General features: G+C 53.8%; 1 protein-coding gene across 1 annotated transcript in view; it reads right to left on the reverse strand.

Moving 5' to 3' along the window:
- Gipr (gastric inhibitory polypeptide receptor) overlaps positions 1 to 10,225 on the reverse strand; it is a 10,949-nt gene extending 724 nt beyond the window's left edge. The window contains exons 1-13 of the mRNA XM_013032589.1: positions 10,123 to 10,225; positions 9,509 to 9,543; positions 8,511 to 8,627; positions 7,857 to 7,956; positions 7,134 to 7,241; positions 6,275 to 6,378; positions 5,526 to 5,629; positions 5,248 to 5,392; positions 4,368 to 4,527; positions 4,124 to 4,184; positions 3,833 to 3,902; positions 3,614 to 3,702; positions 3,375 to 3,524 (exon numbers count right to left, since the gene is read on the reverse strand). Of these exons, the coding sequence (XP_012888043.1) occupies positions 3,375 to 3,524; positions 3,614 to 3,702; positions 3,833 to 3,902; positions 4,124 to 4,184; positions 4,368 to 4,527; positions 5,248 to 5,392; positions 5,526 to 5,629; positions 6,275 to 6,378; positions 7,134 to 7,241; positions 7,857 to 7,956; positions 8,511 to 8,627; positions 9,509 to 9,543; positions 10,123 to 10,225 (1,346 nt within the window). The remainder of the gene's footprint in view (positions 1 to 3,374; positions 3,525 to 3,613; positions 3,703 to 3,832; positions 3,903 to 4,123; positions 4,185 to 4,367; positions 4,528 to 5,247; positions 5,393 to 5,525; positions 5,630 to 6,274; positions 6,379 to 7,133; positions 7,242 to 7,856; positions 7,957 to 8,510; positions 8,628 to 9,508; positions 9,544 to 10,122) is intronic.
- Positions 10,226 to 14,231: the final 4,006 nt, after the last annotated feature.

A 14,231-nucleotide genomic window follows, 5' to 3' on the forward strand; every position in this document is an offset into this window, starting at 1 on the left:
AAGTGGTAGAGCGCTAGCCTTGAGCTGAAGAGCTGAGGGACAGCGCCCAGGCCCAGAGTTCAGGCCCCACAACGGACCCCCCCCAAAAAAAAAGGCTAGAGCTCTACCACTTGAGCCACAGCGCCACTTCCGTCTTTTTTCTTTTTGCTTATGTGGTACTGAGGAATCAAATCCAGGGCCTCATGCATGCAAGGCAAACGCTCTACCACTGAGCTACCTTCCCAGCCCCAGTCCATAACTCTTATTGCCAATTAACAAGCAAAAAGCTAGTGGAAATATGGTTCAAGTGGTAGAGCACAAGCCTTGAGTGAAAAAGCTAAGGGACAGAGCACAAGTCTGAGTTCAAGCCTTAATATTAGCATACACGCACACACACACAGAAACAAAAAAAAAAAATAAGCCAGGCATCAATGGCTCACACCTATAATCCTAGCTACTCAGGACGCTGAGATCTGAGGAGCACAGTTCAAAGACAGCCAAGGTAGGAATGTCTGTGAGACCCTATTTCCAATAAACTATTCAGAAAAGCCAGGCACTGTTGGTTCACACCTGTCATCCTAGCTACTCAGGAGTCTGAGATCTGAGGATCACAGTTCAAAGCCAGCCTGGTCAAGAAAGTCCACGAGACACTTATCTCCAATAAAACACCAGAAAACCAGAAGTGGTGCAGTGGCTTAAGTGGTAGAGTGCTTGCTTTGAGCTGAAGAGCTGAGGGACAGCACTCAGGCCCAGAGTTCAAGCCCCATGTCCAAAAAACAAAACAAAACAAAAAAAGAACTACTCAGAAAAAAGCCAAAATTGGCACTCTGGTGTAGAGTGGTAACCTTGAGCAAAAGAAGCTCAAGGACAGCATCCAGGCCCTGAGTTCAAGTCCCAGGAAGGAATGGCAAAAAACCCCAAACCAAACCAAAAACCACACACACACACACACACACACAACCCATTAGGCAAGAGAGAAAGAGAGAGATTGAAAACAAAGAGCCTGTGATCTCTCTTCTCCCACCCCTTCCAGCACAGCCCCCCTTCCATTTCCAGAACCTTCACATCTCCCTGTGAAAACACTTGTAACGAAAAGAGCTCCATTAACTGTACCCAAAGCTACCATGATGGAACACTTGATAGGCATGAGCTCACGGTCCGGTTCTTCTCCTGGGGCCAGGGCATCCAGAGGACTTGGCAGAAGAAAAGCCAGGCCATTGAACCCAGTGTCCTTGGCTCACAGGAACCTGACAGTGTCCAGCCCCTGGGCCGTGGGGCTGGGAGCATTTAAAGGATAAGACGCTGTGACTTACCTATGCAAATCATCACTTCCTTCTACTGATTCCCCCTCCACACCTGCTTCTACTGATTCCCCCCCCCCCAAGTCATTCTGTCATTCTATCATCAATCCTTGGCTGCATTCCCCTCCCCCACCTCAGGATCAGAATGCCCCTGGGTTCCCACAGTCCCCTGGGGCACCCCTCTGCAGAAGCTCTTAGACACAGCCTGCTCCTATTCTATTTTTTTTAAATTTTTTGTTGATTGGGAGCTTGAACATGGAGCCTGGGCTCTGTCCCTGAGCTCTTTTTGCTAAAGGTGAACTCTCTATCACCTTGAGCCACAGTGCCACTTCCAATTTTCTGGTGGTTCTTTGGAGATAAGAGTCTCACAGGGCTGGGAAGGTGGCTCAGTGGTAGAGCGCTTGCCTTGCATGCCTGAGGCCCTGGGTTCCATTCCTCAGCACCACATAAGCAAAAAGAAAAAAGCCAGAAGTGGTGCTGTGGCTCACGTGGTAGAGCGCTAGCCTTGAGCTGAAGAGCTGAGGGACAGCACCCAAGCCCAGAATTCAGGCCCCACGACCGGACCCCCCAAAAAAAACTGGGGGACAGTGTAGAGCTGCTCCTTTCCTGACTGCTAACCCTGCCTACACTTCTGCCTACACTTCTGCTGTCATCATCATAGTCATATACTGAGGACCCCTGTCCACTGGCTTCCAGCTCGACCCAGCCAGTCAGGGGGTGGGAGGGAGCAGGGCACCAGGGACTAAAAACAGGGAGCCTAAGCTTATTGCAGAAAGCCTGGATGCAAGAAATCTTATTGCCCCCTTAATACCCTTTGGGCAGGCTGCTTAACTTAACCCTGTGTCTCAGTTTCATCTGGATTGTTATTTGTTCTCTGATGTTAGCAGTGTGGGGATTGAACACATGACCTCCTGCATGCTAGACAGCTGCTCCACCACTTCAGCCACATCCCTAGCCTCAGATACTCTTTGTTTTGCAATGCTAGTGGTCAAACCCAAGGACTTGTGTGTACCCTAGGCAAATAATCACGGATTCACACACCAGCTCTCTGTAGTTTGGAAAATGCAATTGTACAGGTAGCAGCTGAAGTAGAAGCTGTCCAAGTCTCTCTCTCTCTCTCTTTCTTTCTCCCTCTGTATTGAGGATTGAGTTCAGAGACTCTAGTTTGCAAGCAAGCTGTACTACTTAAGCCACACTCTCAGCTCTCTTTTTCTTAGTCATATATCTCAATATTATATACTATAAGTTAACTATTGCATGCATTTTCTATAGCTAGATTTAAATAAAGTGGAGCCAGGGCAGGGTGGGGTATTCCAATAATCCTAGCACCAAGGAGTCTGAAGCAGGATGGGCATAAGTTTGGGGATGGGGGTAGCCTAGGCTAGCTATATGCTGAGATTCTGTCAGAAAGAAAGAGAAAGGAAAGACGGAAAGAAAGGAAGAAAATGAGCAGAGAGCACACACTTGCTACTCAGGAGGATAAGATCTGCAGGATCCTAGTTAAAAGCCAGTCCCTAAGAGTCCATCCCCAAAGAAACTAACAAAATACCAGGGTGGGGGCAATGCACAAGCAGTATAGCTCCAGCCCAGCAAGCAAGCTGGTGAACTTGAGTTGGAAACCCATTACTTAGTTCCCACAATCCTGTTCAAATCTAACATAGCCACCTCCTCCCTCTTGTAGAAAAGTTTGGCCCCTAATCTCCCTCCCTTCTCTATCCTCATCCTTCTTCTCCCTGCTTCTGGCTTCTGTCTCCTAAACCTCAGGCATCCTGGCCTTCCTCCATCACATCAGCTTCCCTTCCATGTCAGGGATTCTGCACCGGGCATTGTTCTCTTTCTGAAAGATGACTAGGAAGTGTCTGAACTTGCATTTGGACCCTGGTTCGAAGCCCTCGCTCCTCACTAAGAGTCAGTACGTCCGAGGATGCCCTGCGGCTACGCCTCCTCTCCACCCCGTCCCGCCCCCCAGCGCAGCCGTTTGTACTGTGGCATTAATGAGTAAATGAACGTTGTTACCCCATCGTCCTCTGCCCAGGGCGTGGGTCTGGCGGTGGCCCGGTGCCCGGAGGCGGCCCCCCCAACGCCCCCCCCCACGGCCTGAGCACCTGGAAAGAGCTTAGGAAGATCTCAAAGCCAAGCTTGGCCAAGCGCAGGGCGCCGCGCGCCTGTTCCTCGGTCACCGGAGCAAACACCACCTCGTGGACTCCCAGAAGGGGCACCAGCGTCAGCGTGGAGCGAGCCAGCCTGGGGACGGAGGGCGGCGGTGGTCCCCAGGCCCCCCCGCCCCGCCCTGGCCCTCACCGACCCTCTCCCTGACCCCTGACCCCTCTCACCGCAGGCGGTAGTCTGGGCAGCGCATCTGTCGTGTCCTCAGTTTGGACACAAGGATGCCAAGAATTCGGAGAAAGATGAGGAAGTTGATCTGCGAGGGGAAAGAGGCTGAGCCAGGCGCCATCCCCGTTCTGGGGGTGGGTGGGGGGCAGGAGGTGGCCCCTGCTCCCCAGAACCTGAAATCCCTGAGCACAGCCTAGAGGAAGAGGGACCGACCGTACCAAGATGGTTATTAGGATCGGGGTGCGAATGATCCACCAAATGGCCTTGACGTCATTACGCTCCCAGCACCTGGGGGGGACAGGGTAGAGCTGAGACAGAAAGCCCCCCTCAAGCCACAGGGTCCCGGGCAGCGCTCGCAGGGCTCCGCCCACTTCCGGCCCGCCCGCCTCCTAGGCCCCGCCCCCGCCCAGGAATTTGCTCAGGCCCCGCCCACACACCCTCCTGTCGTCCCGCCAGTCCGCTAAGCCACGCCCTCCAGTCAAGCCACGCCCCCCGAGCCTGCCACTCACTGCGTATTCTCGTACAGGTGCCTGACGATCACCCAGGGAATGACGAAAAACGCGGGGGCCCCTGTGCAGACCCCGACCCCCGCCCCCCACCCCGCCGCAGCCATCAGCACACACGCACAGGCCCCTGGCCAGGCCCAGGTCCCACGGAATCCCTCTGCCGGTTGGGGAAGAGACCCACCCCCTGGGTAAACCTGCGGGCAGTCCCATGGGCGCTGGGCCGGACAGGGAGGGAGTCGGGGCTCACCCCAGCCCAGGAGCAGGTAGCTGCGGAAGTGCCCCTCCTCCGAGCCGCCCACCCGCACCAGGAGGCGGTGCAGGTACACGCCCTCCACCAGCAGCCACGTGTAGTTGGCGCCTACGCAGTACTGAGTGATGATCTGTGCCGTGCGGCAGGCACCCAGGGCCTGGGAAGCAGACAGAGAGGGGCAGGGGGGGTTAGGGTGGCCGCCAAGGACCCAGCCTTTCTCCCACCTGGTCCCTCAGAGCCTGTCATCCTAATTACTTAGGAGGCTGAGATCTGAAGCATCACGAGTTCCAAGTCAGCCCAGGCAGGAAAGTTTATAAGACTCATATTCTACCAACTCTCCCCGCCCCCGCCCCCCACTATTACCAATTTCTTCCACCTTGGCCTCTCACCTGAGGTAAGTGGACTCTCCCATTGGCAGAAAAGTCTAATGATGGGTGAGATAGTGAGGGAGAGGTAATGGAAAATCCCAATTAAGGTGGAGAGTTCAGTGATGGCAAGGCTGATTGTCCCTCTCCAAATGTGGAGGGGAACCACGAATCATGTAGACAACAAGAACAGATGGAGAAGCAGGGCGCTGGTGCCTCACGCCTGTAATCCTAGCTACTCAGGAGGCTGAGATATGAGGATGGACGTTCAAAACCAGGCCAGGCAGGAACATCCGCAAGACTCTTATCTCCAACGAACCACCAGAAAACCGGAGTGGCGCTGTGGCTCAAGTGATAGAGAGTGCTGAAGAGCTCAGGCACAGTGCCCAGGCCCAGAGTTCAAGCCCGAAAATAAATAAATAATAAATGAATGAATAAATGAATGGAGGGAAGGATGAATGGGAACTTAGACATCCCACCAGAAGAAGCTTTGGGATGGGAAGGGTGAGTACCTGCTTCCACAGTGTAGGGGTCTGGTCCCCAGGGTAGGGGCCAGGTTCAGACAGGAGTCGATCACGAGTGAGGATGGCTGCGGCCCGAAGCATGAAGGACATAAACAGGTTCATGTGGATGTAATTACGAGTGCACCGCAGCCGCCTAAGGGATTTGACAGGGCAACTTGTCACCCCTCAAGGGCTGTCCCCAGCCAAATGAAGTCCCTGCCAACCCTTCCCATCAGCCATCAGTGAGTGGAGGCCAGGGGACCCTGGCCACCTCATGGGAGTCCCACCTGAAGAAACTCAAGATGAATAGAGCTAGCAGCAGCGTGACGAGGGACAGCGAGTAGCCCACAGTGTACACGACCTGCAGCCGCTCCAAAATCAGTCTTTGGTCCTGGCAGGAGAGGCAAAGGAAACAAGGCAACAAGGCTTAGCTTTTCCAGCCCAGAGACAGACGTTGCCTGCTTCCCTCTTCTACTTTTCCTTTCCTCTGTATTCCTGCCCTGGGTGCTTATTTTTTCTTGAGACACTACTACCCTTGTTTAAGTGGGGCTGACTCCCACACTTCAGCTCAAGGGTGGGGCATGTTCCCTGTCAATTGGAACATTCTAACACACACACACACACACACAGAGTCAGTTCTGGAGCAAGATGCTGGAGTTACTGAAAAGGAAGCTCAGTCATCTTAAAAGTTGTTGCTTGATTGATACAATGTGAACCAAAAACACTACTGGGGGCCAACTTCTCCACTGCACAGAAAAGATGCGACCAGCACAGACAAAAACAGGCATCTGGTTTGAGATTCCCCCACCATGTCTTTTGAGTCCCTGGATCCTGCTATACCTGAAGCTGTTGCCATATACTGGGTTGTTTTCTTTGATCTCTTTGAAGAAAGTCTGAGTGGGGTTTTTATTACTTGCAACCCAGAGTCCTAAACCTCATGAGGGCCTTTCAGGTATGGCCTGAGGCTGGGAGGGTGGGGGGTATCTGGGTACTTTCCCCCCAGATATCCTCACCTGGGCCCCTCCCCTCTTCTTACCTGAAAGGCCCCATTCTTCTCTGGATTCTCACACTGAGTATGGTCTCTCCAAGGTTCCCATTGGCCATTACTGCCACAGTGACGGAGAACAAAGCCAGCAGCCACTGAGGGAGAACCAGGGAAAGGATCAGAGAAAGAGAGTGTGAAACCCTCGCACTGAGAGTCTAAGTGGTGATGATGATGATTAAGCCTTAACTTAATACTCGTGCAAGCTGATGTAGACAGCAGTAGCATGAACCCCATTTTATAGATAGGGAAATTGAGTCACAAAAAAGTTAAATAAGCTGTCCCAGGATACATTGCGTTGTTAGACCAAGAAGATGCCTACAGATGGACAGATTCAGAGAGAGAGAGAGAGCCAAGCATTGCGGTACACCTGTGTAATCCCAACACTCAGGAAACTGAGGCAAGAATATCAAGTTCTAGGCTAGTCTAACCTACATAGTAAGACTCTTATCTTTAAAAAAAAAAAAAGTAAATCTAGAAACTGGATGTTGGTGGCTCACATCTGTAATCCTGGATACTCAGGAGGCTGAGATCTGAGGATCATGATCCAACCCAGCCCAGGCATGCAAAGCCTCCAAATAACCAGCAAAAGCCAGAAATGGAGCTCCAGCTCAAGTGGTAGAGCGCCAGCATCAAGTGAAAAAAATAACAAGCATGCAAAGCCCTGAGTTTAAAAATAGAGGGAGAGAAGGAGAGCAACATAGGAATATCAATGTAGCTTAGAGAAATGGGTGACCGGGCAGATGCAACAATAGCTAGCCAGACAGTATCATGCAGAGGACAGAGAGAAGGAGGAAGGGTTGGGGGGGGGAGCATGATGTCTGGGTGTAAAGGGGTCCAGGGAATGCCTCACCATGGCGGTGCCAGGGCAAGTACCAGGGGCAGGACGCTCGGGCAGTGACGTTGGGTGCAGCATAGTCCCAGCAGACATACATATCGAAGGACCCATTACAAGCGAGGCCTGAGGGGTGGACAGGGAAGGCAGATGCTGCAAAGCAACCCACTCAGCGGTGGGCCCAGCGCTTCTCCCATCTAGGACAAGCTCTCTGCTGTGGCTCCGCCCACCCTCAGCAACAGATCAGATTCTTACTGGGCCACAAGCCCCGCCCACCATCCCTCGAGGCTCCACCCACCCTCCAAGCTCCCCCCACTAGGAAAGTCTCATTTAGAAATCCCTCCATTCTACAAAAGCCCCGCCCCACTCCAGGGCAGGCCCCGCCCAAGACTCCTCCCATTCCAAGGCGCCCAAGGTTCTATTATTTAAGCCCCGCCCACCCAGACCAAGCCCCGCCCGCCAACTTGTGGGCCCCGCCCAACGGCCCTCCCATTCAAGTTTCTCAGGGCTCTCCTAAGATTTAAGGCCCACCTATCGATGCCAAGCCCCGCCCATTTTCTTTTAGACTCCACCCGTCGATCTCAAGCCCCGCCCAAACCCCTGGATGGTGCAGGTCCCGTCCAGAACTCCTCCCATTTCAAGCTTCTTCCCAGGGCTCTCCTAAGATCTAGGTCGCGCCCACCGAAGCTCACCCCTCTCTGACTCAGCTTCTCCCTCCCGACCCCAGTCCCCCTGCCACACCTGCAGGTGGCTCCGAGGCCTCTAGGGTCTCCTGGCACTCCCGGCGGTACCTCTCCCAGCGCTGGTACAGCTCCCCCGCCGTCTGCCCCTCCGAGCCTGTCTGGGAGGAGACAGCAGGGAGGACCCGCCCCCTCCCAGACCGACCTTCCCCCCACATTCTCAAGCAGCTTGGTTGAGCCAGGCCAAGGAGCATCCTAGAGGGGCTTTCCGGGTCCTGGGTGGCCTAGGGGTGGGAAGTGCTTAGGAAGTCGCCAAGAGATTTGCTATGGGACGTGCGTGGCAAACCTTCAGGGCAATTGAAGAGGGGAGTGGCTGGGCCTCATTAGGATTTGGGGTGGTGGATGGAAATCGGGTGCTGGTGGCACACGCCTGGAAATCCTAGCTACTCTGGAAGCTCAGATCTGAGGATCGCGGTTCGAAGCCAGCCCAGATAGACAAATCCGAGAGGCTCTTATCTCCAATGAACCACGACAAAGCTAAAGGACAGTGCCCAGTGCTTGAATTCAATCCCCAGGACCGGCATCAAGAAAAACAAAAAGACCTGGCTTTGAGCAAGGGGCAACAACAGTCTTCCTCTTTGGGGGAGGAAGACTTAAAAACGATCTCCAGACCTTCCTCCAAGCTTTGAACTCCATGTGTCTCCGGGGTCCTCACCTCTGCCCTCCGCAGTGGGAGTCCCCACAGAGAAAGCAGCAACAGCAGCGAGCGTAGGGGCCGGGAATTTGGCATCATGAAGGCGGCCAAGGGTCCGGTCACACAGAAGCCGTCGGACTGGAGGGTCCCGAGACAGAATGAGGACCTCTGCCCTCCCGGGCTCCAGCCCCAGAGCCCACCTGCCGCACACAGGTGGACCCGCCACGCTGCACCCTCCTCCCCTGGCTTCGCCTCCCGGGCTGAGATGCGCGGTGGGGCGTGGCCTCCGGTGGTGGGCGTGGCCTGTGCGGGTGGGCGGGGTGGAGGGCGTGGCCTCGCTCCTTGCGCGGTGCTCGGCCTTCCCCAGCTGTTGCTGGGGTGGCAATGATGGAAGGGAGGGGTGTTTGCAGAGGGGGCTGTTACCCAAGAGCCTTGCAGGGCGAGAAGCCTCAGTGTCTCCTAACAGTCTAGACCTAGAAACTTCTGGGCACCTGGGGACCACTTTGGGAGCCTGGAGGGGAGCTGGACCCGCACCCTCCCCAACCCAGGTGGCTGTTGACACCTGCAGAAAGGAACCCAACCGGATAAAACTTTCTCCCGCGGTGGCTAAGATAAAGCCGAGTGAGGAGGACAGCCCTCTCCTAGCATCCAAGGACTGAGATGCTCGACTTAAGTCTGCAGATGCCCGAAAATCTTTCCAATCATTCGGCCCCAGTGCCTGTTCCCAAATGCCCCGGGGTGGGGGGGAGGGGGGAGGCAAAGCAGAGGGGGCCATCGCAGAACCCCAGAAAGACAGGCAGGGAGTCAAAGACACACGGGACAGACTTACAGAGACTTCGAGACCAGACACAGCAAGGGACCAGAGACAAACCCAAAATGGAAATATAAGGATGTGGGCTAGGAGACGAAGAAGGTAGAGAGACAGAAAGGGAGAAGAGAGCTGGATGTCCGTCTACAAAGAAAGCCATCTAGAAGCTAGAGACTGAGAGATATAAAGACAGAGACATCAAGAGACAAACGCGATCAGAGGGGCGGAAAGAGACAAAGGCATTAGCTGAGAGACAGAGACAGAGCGTCAGGGCTAGAGAGAGAAAGAGGCCCAGAGCAGAGACTTGAAGGGGAGTTGGGGGCAAAAGAAATGGGGTGCAACGGGGGGGGGACGGGGAAAGGTTGCTCACCTGTCCCAGTCCTTTTCTCCCGCCGCCCCGGTCACCGTGGCCTCCCGTGTCTTGCCTGAGCTCTGGATGGAAGAGGTGACACGCGCTGGCAGCCTGGGGTGGTTGGAGGGGGCGGGGCGAGGGCGGAACTGAGGACAGCAAGGGGGGGAGCTCTGGGGTAGAGGGGGACCGAGAGGGCGGTGGAGTCCCTGTGAATTGTCCATCCGGAGGACCCCCTCCGATTTCTCCTTCTCCCACTCCCAGTGCCCAGGTCCCATCCAGCCACTGTCACATTCACACACCGTATCACACCCGGCTCTCCAATCTCACACCCGGATCCTTGCTCTCATTCACCATTTACAACTGCAACCACGCCCAGACAGTCTGTCACCTACCTACAGGTGGCACACCACACCACACACACACACACACATCTGGGCTGTGCACGCTTCACACACATAGGAACACAACCCCACCTTCCCAGTCATAAGGCCACATGCATTCACACTCACTGAATGGTGTGTGAGCCAGGGCCTCCTGTAGCACAGGAGGGCGGAAGCTGCCTTCTTCCACATCCATGTTTTCAGCAGGGTCCAGAGCAGAGGAACAGGGGTGATGGTGATTGAAAGAAATGCACACAGGTGTCCAAGGCTCCCCTAAAATTCCCGAGGTCCCTATTATCAAGGAGATCACATGAGGTCTCTTCTAGGCTCTTCTTTTGCCCTCAATGCAGGGGGGGCAGGGGGGAGAGGAAAGAGGGGGACAAATATTGAAACATCTGTCTAGGGTCAGGGGAGAGCTGCTTACGGGGTCCCCCCGCAGAGCCTTCACCCTCCATCCATATGATGAGTGCACCCTCCCCTGGGACCCAGAAGAAAAAAAAATGGGAAAGAGACTACACCCACTCTGCTCATTTTGCAGAAGGGAAACTGAGGCCCAGAGCCCTAGGAGGGGCAGGGAATATGACAAGGGATGTGATGTTCGCATTAGAGGCTAGAAGGAGACAAGTCTGAAGGGGTGGGGGTGAGAGGGTGGGGGGGTCCTTGTAGCCTGGCCCCTGGGGGCCTCCCTGCCCTCTGCTCCACATTCCTGGCGCCCTGTGGATCCTGGGAAAGGAGAAGGAAAGGGAGTCTAAGATGGCCCGGCACCTCAAGGAGAGGCTGGGGTTGAGAGGGAGTCTCCTGGGTTCCAAGAAGGCCCAAAGGTCACCCCACTGGGGAACGGGGAGGGAGGATACTGGAAAGGGAGAGGAAGGACTGAGGTAGTGTGAGAGACAGAAAAAGAAACCAAAGCCTAGAAAGATCTAGAAAGAGAGAGACAGAGAAGGACAGGAAGAGAAGGGGGGGGGCTCCCCAGACTGGCCTCTGCCCAGCTCAGCTGTCCTGAATCTATAAAGTTCCACAGGATCTGGGACAGACAGCAGTATCCTGGGGGCAGCCAACAGATTTTGCAGTTTAAGACATGTAGAAACAGCCAGGCTTGGTGGATCATGCCTGTAATCCCAGCTACTCAGGAGGCTGAAACCTGAGGACCTTGGTTCAAAGCCAGACTGGGCCAGGAAAAGTCAGTGATATTCATCTCCAATGAAACATACAAAACAATACAATAGTGGTAGAGTGCTTGCTTAGCATTCATGAAGCCCTGGGTTCAATTCCTCAGTACCACATACACAGAAAAAGTCACAAGTGGTGCTGTGGCTCAAGTGGTAGAGCAGTAGCCCTGCACAGAGAGGCTCAGCAGCAGAGCCCCAGGCCCTGGCAAACCCCAGGACTGGCAAAAAAAAAAAAAAGCCAAAAGTAGAGCCGTGGCTCAAGTGGGTAGAGCACTAACTTTGAAGGGACAGCACCCAGGCCCTGAGTTCAAGCATCAGTACTGGTATACACATGTGTGTGTGCGCACACACGCACACACACACACACACACTTTTCTAGAAATTGGAGTCAGAGAAGTAGCCCAGTGCTTTCCTGAGGACCCCAGCCCCTCAGCCCATCCCTACCCCAGGGACACAGCTCCCCAAGCTGTCAACCCTATTCATGCTCTTCTGTTTTTCCTGTCTCTAAATTTAGCATTTGTCTCTCCCAGCCCCAGCTTCTCCCTTGTCTTTCTTTCCAGACTTATTTCCATCGTCTCTGTCTCTCTTTCATCCTTCCTTCTGCATCTCTCTTTGGTATTAATCTGCCCTTTCTCCTAAATTCTAATAACCCCACATTCTGTCTTTCTGATCTGTCAGGCCTTTCCTCCTCTCCTGTCTCATTTTGCCTTTCTGACCTCTGTCTGTCTCTCTTTCCATTTTCCTTGGTCACTGCTTTTCTGGTTCTTGGCTCTCACCTACCCATCCCTCCCCTCCCCCCCCTCCTCCACCCCCAGCACTGACCAGACAATGCCCCTGCCCAGGATGTGGTGATAGGGAAGAATCTGGAAAGTCTCTGTCTCTTCCCGCACCCCCCCACTCCAACCCCCATGAGGCTGCTTGGCCAAGCAAAACCAGTGGGGAGCAGGCGGGGACCTGGGGTGCTGGCAGATGGTGCAGGAGAAATGAGGCAGAGAGAGATGGGAAGGAGGATTTCCTGTAGGGACTGAGACAGAGATGGCCCTGTGGGATTCCGGACTGAAGAGAGACGAGGTCTGGAAGGCAGAGACACAGGGAGGAAGCCATAGAGAGACAGTCTCACATTTCTGCCCAGGCTGGCTTCGAACTGGGATCCTCAGATCTCATCCTCCTGAGTCGCTATCCACCAACCCGGAGGACCAGAGAGGGACAGAGAAATGGACATCTCTGTTGCCATCCCCTGCCCCACAGAATGTGAAGACACAGAACTAGAAAGAGACCAATGCCCGAGATAGAAGCCTGGAGAGACTGACAAACAAGCAAATAAAAAATGGTGATTGAGGGCTGGGAAGGTGGCTTGGTGGTAGAGTGCTTGCCTAGCAGGCATGAAGCCCTGGGTTCGATTCCTCAGTACCACATACACAGAAAAAGCCAGAAGTGGAGCTATGGCTCAGGCAGTAGAGCACTAGCCTTGAGCAAAAGAAGCTCAGGGACAGTGCCCAGGCCCTGAGTTCAAACCCCAGGACTGGAAACAAAAATGATGATTGGTCAGATTGGTCAGACAGGCTCCTGTGTGTCATTCTAGCTGCTCAGGAGGATGAGATCTGAGGATGGAGGTTCAAAGCCAACCCAAGCAGACAAGAAAATGTCCTTGAGACTCTGATCTCCAATTAACCAGTAAAAACACTGGATGTGGAGGTGTGGCTCAAGTGGTAGAGCACCAGCCTTGAGTGGAAAAGTTAAGAGCTTGAGGTGCTGAGTTCAAGTCCTAATATAAACATAAACCCAAACCAAAAATATATGGCTATTGAAAAGATAAAGAACCATGAAACCCAGAGAAAGGAGGGGGAGAGATAAGAGGGGGGAGGAAGAGAGAGAGAGAGAGAGAGAGAGCCTGGAAAGACAGAATTCAAAATTAGGGATCCAGAGAGAGTGTGAGATAAAGAAAGAGACAAGAGACAGGACACCTTAAGTTCCAGAAGAAAGTGAGGCAGACCTGATGAAATGGCTCAGAGACAGAGACAGAGGCAGAGAGACAGAAACAAGACTTGGAGACCAGGGACATGGGAAAGGAGTCAACTCTCAAAGACACAGAGTTGAGGCCCAGAGACAGAGCTCCCCCTCAGTGTCTTCCGGGCCTGGAGAAGGGTGCTTGTCTCCATAGCAACCACCCCATCTCCCCAGATCCTCAGGGCAAACATTGTCCTGACCAGAAGGCAGCAGAGCTGTGTTGACACATCTCAGGCTGGCTGGGGTAGGGGCTCCAAGGACTCAGACGCCAGGATTAAGGTGGGGGAGGGGGGATGTGGAAGAGCAGAGGTCTCTCCCTGCTGGGTTCTACAGTCAGCTTCAACCTCCACATTTCTGGCAAGCATCTCCCCATTCCCAGCCACTGTGTCAAACCCAGAGAGGTCCCTTCTGCCCAGTCCCCCATGCTGGAGTATTAGTGAGAAGTACTTTTCTAAGAATAAAAGCCTTCAGGCTGGGGCTGGCTGGGAGAGTACTCAGGGCTCCCAAGAAGGTGTGTGACCCTGAGTTCCATCCCCAGTAGCCCCCTCAAAAATAAAAGATTTTTCTTTGTCGGTCATGTGGCTTGAACTATGGGCCAGGGCGCTGTCCCTCAGCTCTTCAGCTCAAGGCAAGTGCTCTACCACTGAGCCACCTTCCCAATCAATAAAAGATTCTTTGTCTTTTCTTTTTTGGTACTGGGAGTCGAACCAGGACATTGCACTTCCTAGACAAGTGCTTAGCCACTGAGTTACATCCCAGCACAAAAGAAAAGATCATTTCTTTAGGGAGGACCAATCCTGGGGCTTGAACTCAGGGCCTTGGCACTCTCCCTAAATTTTTGTTGTTGTTGTTGTTGTTGTTCAAGCCTGGTGCTCTATCACTGGAACCACAGCTACACTTCTAGCTTTTTTGGTTGTTAATTGGAGATAAGATTCCCATAGGGGCTGGGAAGGTGGCTCAGTGGTAGAGCGCTTGCCTTGCATGCCTGAGGCCCTGGGTTCGATTCCTCAGCACCACATAAGCAAA

Source organism: Dipodomys ordii, unplaced genomic scaffold, assembly GCF_000151885.1.
Source record: "Dipodomys ordii isolate 6190 unplaced genomic scaffold, Dord_2.0 Scaffold156, whole genome shotgun sequence".
Classification (NCBI taxonomy): Eukaryota; Metazoa; Chordata; class Mammalia; order Rodentia; family Heteromyidae; genus Dipodomys; species Dipodomys ordii.